The sequence below is a fragment of the Nematolebias whitei genome, chromosome 3 (genome assembly GCF_014905685.2).
Source record: "Nematolebias whitei isolate Nwh7 chromosome 3, NemWhi1, whole genome shotgun sequence".
NCBI lineage: Eukaryota > Metazoa > Chordata > Actinopteri > Cyprinodontiformes > Rivulidae > Nematolebias > Nematolebias whitei.
Genome location: NC_056500.1, coordinates 44,037,327 through 44,042,026, shown reverse-complemented (window position 1 = coordinate 44,042,026; position 4,700 = coordinate 44,037,327). Strand labels below are relative to the sequence as shown.

General features: G+C 44.0%; 1 protein-coding gene across 1 annotated transcript; it reads left to right on the top strand.

Annotated features, from left to right (window-relative positions):
• Positions 1-426: 426 nt before the first annotated feature.
• Positions 427-4,345, top strand: grhprb (glyoxylate reductase/hydroxypyruvate reductase b). The gene is made up of 9 exons (XM_037674996.1): positions 427-675; positions 924-1,057; positions 1,146-1,218; positions 1,381-1,497; positions 1,569-1,657; positions 3,023-3,127; positions 3,303-3,438; positions 3,976-4,106; positions 4,191-4,345. Exons 1-9 carry the CDS (start codon positions 503-505, stop codon positions 4,310-4,312), a joined length of 1,080 nt encoding a protein of 359 aa, XP_037530924.1. The 5' UTR covers positions 427-502; the 3' UTR covers positions 4,313-4,345.
• Positions 4,346-4,700: the final 355 nt, after the last annotated feature.

The following is a 4,700-nucleotide window of genomic DNA, read 5'->3' as shown; positions in this document are numbered from 1 at the left end:
CACTGTACACTTAAACTTTGGAAACTAAGGGAAAACTTATGAACCGGTCTAAACAAAAAGAACAAACGATGCGCGAGTCCACCACTGTTTGCTGAATCAAAGGTCAGCAGCCCAGTGAAACATTTACATCTGTCTGAATCCAGTTCTGTGTGGGTGATGCAGGAAAAAGTGCAGCACTATTGCTGTTAAATGTACCAGTTTAAACATTTACGAGTGTAATTGTTTTGAAATTAAGTTATTCTGAAATTCAAAGGACCTCCATATTCAGTAAAACCTCAACAAAAATCATGCTCACGGATTTCTGTCTTTTGTTTGTCTGGGGAAAAAAAACTCACCTTCAGACCTCAGAGGCCTCCTCCCTGTAATCATATTGGTCAGACTTAGAGGGGAGCCTCCCCCAGTGCTGCAGTCAGACTTGTACTCATGCCCTCAACACACTCTAAACTCCAAAGTACCTCCTTCATCTTACAGACAACCAGCTCAAGCTTACACGTTCTTGGAAATGTGGAGCAGTCGTGTGGCTCTGCGTCGGCTCCAGAGGATCGCAGTTGCTCCTTTGAGTGTCTCTGGTGGTGCAACAGCTAAAGTGCAGAGGGAGATGTCGACCCTGCAACGGGTGTATGTCACCAGACAGATCCCACCTGAGGGACTGAAGATCCTCCGGGAATCAGAACAGTGAGTCAAAATAGTAGTGCTTGTTTGTTTCAAGTAGTATTTGACTGCATGCTGGTGAAATGCATCAATACCTGTATAGCATGTCCTCAGCAAAGTGCAAAAGAAAAACCTCACTGAATATAAGTTTTAGTCTTTTGACAAAGGTGCCACAGTTTGGTGTATCGTCTGCCAAACTGGGAGCATCACCTGTTTTATCAGCTTCTGTGGCTGGTGAAGAAAGAGTTGTGGTTTGTGTCCTCCCGTCTCAGGGTGCAGTTCGAGCTGTGGAACTCAGACGATGTCCCCGTGCCGAGGAAGGAGCTGCTCGAGAAAGTGAAAGGTGTTGACGGTCTGCTCTGCGTGCTGACAGAAAAGATTGATGCAGAGCTGCTGGACGCAGCAGGTATGACGTCTGCAGTCTTTGACTTTGTAGAAGAAGAACCTGAACATTCTTAACAGGCTTTTTGCTGATGCTTAATGTTTATCTGCAGGTCCAAACCTGAAGGTGGTCAGTACTATGTCTGTGGGTTATGATCATCTGTTTTTGCAGGAGCTGAAGAAAAGGTGACTTCTGCTGTTTTATTTCCCACTGAGACACAAGGTTCTTCCATGTGTACACCTATAGGACCCCATGTAGCTACTTCAACACACCTAAACACAACTAACAGGCAAAATTCCCGTGACGTACATGTGCATGACTTCCTGTGTCTGTGTGTCTCTCTGCAGAGGAATCCGTGTAGGTTACACCCCTGATGTTCTGACAGATGCTGTTGCTGAGCTGACTGTAGCTCTGCTGCTCGCCACCTCCAGGAGGCTCGTCGAGGCCACACATGAAGCTAAGATGTAATGTTTTAATCACTCACTAACCAGATCGCAGCAATCCATTACATATTTCAATACGTCTTCTGTGTCAGTGGTGGCTGGGGCACGTGGAGAACTCTGTGGTTGTGTGGATATGAGCTGGCCAACAGCACTGTGGGTATTCTGGGTCTCGGACGGATCGGTGAGTATAACCCACAGAAGCACCATCTCTGTCAACATAATATTTTATAATCACCACAAAAAGGCAAAGTTTGGGGGATAACACTTATGACTGTGGCTCAGTGTCGATTTTATTTTATCCTCTTCTTGGGATTGCTCAAGCACCCTTAAATTTTAATTCAGCACCCCTGAAAAATTAATAAACCATTATTGTGATTTTGTAAGGAAACTCAGTTCTGCAACCTTAGATTCACCAAAATATTGAATGAATTTGGAATAAATATGGAATAAATGACACGTAACGGGCCAGTAAAAACTATGAGTTTTTTTCATGATGCCACCCATCAATCAGTCCAGTAGACTCATCAGCAACTGAACAATCGGCGACCTAAAATTGCCCCCAAGTAAAAGGGGGGGGGGGGGGGGGTGGGGGTGCGTGAGAGCAGCAGAGTGCTATAGCATCTTAGCTAGTGCATCTGTATCGTGCGCGCTGCAATACAGTTGTCGACCGAGGGTGGGGGGTGGTGTTAGGATGCGTGAGAGAAGCGGAGCGTGCTTTATTCACACAAGGAGAGCTGTTGGTCAGGCTACTTCTTGTTGTGCCATTAACTTGAAAATAGTTATTGATTCAAGTGTTCACTGTAAATAGTAAATGGACTGTACTTATATAGTGCCCAATGCCGATCTCATCAAGACACTCAAAGCGCTTTACACTACAATCTGTGTCCTCATTTACCCTTTCATACAGCACTCTACTAGATCTCTACAAAACTAATTGAACAAATCATTTGAAAGAGACTAATCAGTGCTTTATCACATTCATACACCGATGGGACACACATCAGAGGCAATGAATGGTTCAGTGTCTTGCCCAGGGACACTTCAGCATGTAACTGCTGGTGAATTCGAACCCCCAACTCTCGCATTGGAGGATGACTGCTCTAGCCACTCAGCCACAGCCTCACTGTACTTATGGAGGTAAACAGAGGTTTAGCAACCAGTCAAAATGTACCAGAATGCAGGAAATGACATCTACTTAGTTCAAAAATTCCTGGGGGAGGACCCCAGACTCCCCCTCTAGTGTGTGTCCCCCACATTATTGACATCAATGGTCACCGTGTAGTTCAAGCCAAGAGTCATTGTCAGCACTGGGGGGCTAAGCACCCCTAAAGGTCAGATTCTAGAATCGCACCAGACGTGTTTGGTTTTCTGTCTTCAAGCAAAATGTTTTGATGAAATTCTCAGAGACAAATCATTGGATTAACTTTTGAACTCAACATTTGACATAATTGACTATAACGCAGTCATTTATCAGCATAAGATGCAGTTATCTGCTTTCCTGCAGGGAATACCAGATGTGTTGTTCTGTGTGTGCTTGTTCTCCTAGGTGTGGCTATTGCAGAGCGTCTGGCTCCCTTCAAAGTCAAGAAGTTTATCTACACAGATGTGGCTCCCAGGCCTGAGCTGGCCAATGCCATCAATGCAGAGTACGGTAAGACATCATGGTCACTTAGCTGGCCTGGTATACTTTTAGGGAGATAGGTTTTTGGGGGAATTTAGAGTACTGTCATTTCTAAAGTAAAGGTCATTCTTACAGGAATACAGTGAAGGGGATGACAACAGTCCGACAGATATTAATTTAAATCGACCCTGTTTTGATGTTCTAGTCTCTATGGATGAGCTGGCAAAGCAGTCAGACTTCCTGGCTGTGTGCTGTGCTTTAACACCAGAGACAAGAGAGATCTGCAACGAGAACCTTTTCTCCAAAATGAAAAAAACCTCCATCTTCGTCAACACAAGCAGGTACCCGCTCTGAATCACAGCTCTGTTGTGTTACACTTTAATTATCTCACGAACCTCCGGATGAATTTGAAAGAAATCCTAAAATGTAATCATTGAAAGTAACATACATCTACGACTGATCAACATTTGGAGTTAATTTGATTCAAGACGACTGAATCAGTCAACTGACCTTAAAAAAACACAAAATGGACTCAACCAGAAATTTGGTGTGATTGTAACCAAGACTGATCCCCAACAAATAATTTGAGCGGCAACTAATTGAGTTAGATTATTGCTAAAATGTTGCAATTAACTTGTTGAAGTGTGTGTTGGCAAAATATGTCTTGAACTACTGGATAGATTTGAATAAAACCTCCAGGAAATAATCATTTGATGTACATCTACAACTGAATAATGTATTTTTTAAATGGAAATGGTTTAAAGTTTTGAGCAGTACCTTTATCAGCTGAACATCCGATGAAGGGGTCAGTGAGGGCCAGCCATGTCTGACCCCTCCAGCAGCATGAAGTGTTGGTCAACAAGTCTTTGTGTTGTCAGAGGGGGGGTGGTGAACCAGGAGGACCTCTATCAGGCTCTGTCCACAGGACAGATAGCAGGAGCTGGGTTGGATGTCACCGTACCCGAGCCCCTCCCCACCAACCACCCTCTGTTCACCCTGAACAACTGCGGTGAGTCGGACAGACTTTACTACCAACCACACACCAAATCATTATTACTTCATCCTGTTAACTGTGCCCCCCCCCTCCCTGCAGTGATCCTTCCACATATTGCCAGCGCCTCCTACACCACCCGGGACGCCATGTCCGCCCTGGCAGCCAACAACCTCCTGCTCGGCCTGCGGGGGCAGCCGATGATCACAGAGCTCAAGCTGTGAAATGTTTTTGAATAAATGTAGGTTTGTATTCTAGTCTGTATCAGCATGTCTTTACATCAAAACAGTGTCAATAAGGTGAGCTTTACAGTTTTTATTCAGTTTATTCAACAGCTGAACGGACTGTACAACGTTCATGACCTTCAGACAGTTAAGAGACAATGAAACCATCTCATGGCTGCACAATGTGAGAAGAAATAAACCTGAAACGTTTTGTTGACAAACTAAAGCTCAGCTTAAGGCTGTGATTTTAATACCCAGTTTTTAGGCCTTGGATTTTTGTTAAATTTTATTTCTACAAATCTGGCATGTTTATACGGTCAGTGCATTTTCAGAGATGAACATAAAGCATTAATATAACGCCGTTAAAGAGAGAGTTCAACTCTTCTGA

Coding starts and splice junctions, on each gene's coding strand:
- grhprb (XM_037674996.1), top strand. CDS start 503: ATGTGGAGCAGTCGTGTGGCTCTGCGTCGGCTCCAGAGGATCGCAGTT. Junction 1,219..1,380: donor TTGCAGGAGCTGAAGAAAAG/GTGACTTCTGCT, acceptor GTCTCTCTGCAG/AGGAATCCGTGTAGGTTACA. Junction 4,107..4,190: donor GTTCACCCTGAACAACTGCG/GTGAGTCGGACA, acceptor CCCTCCCTGCAG/TGATCCTTCCACATATTGCC.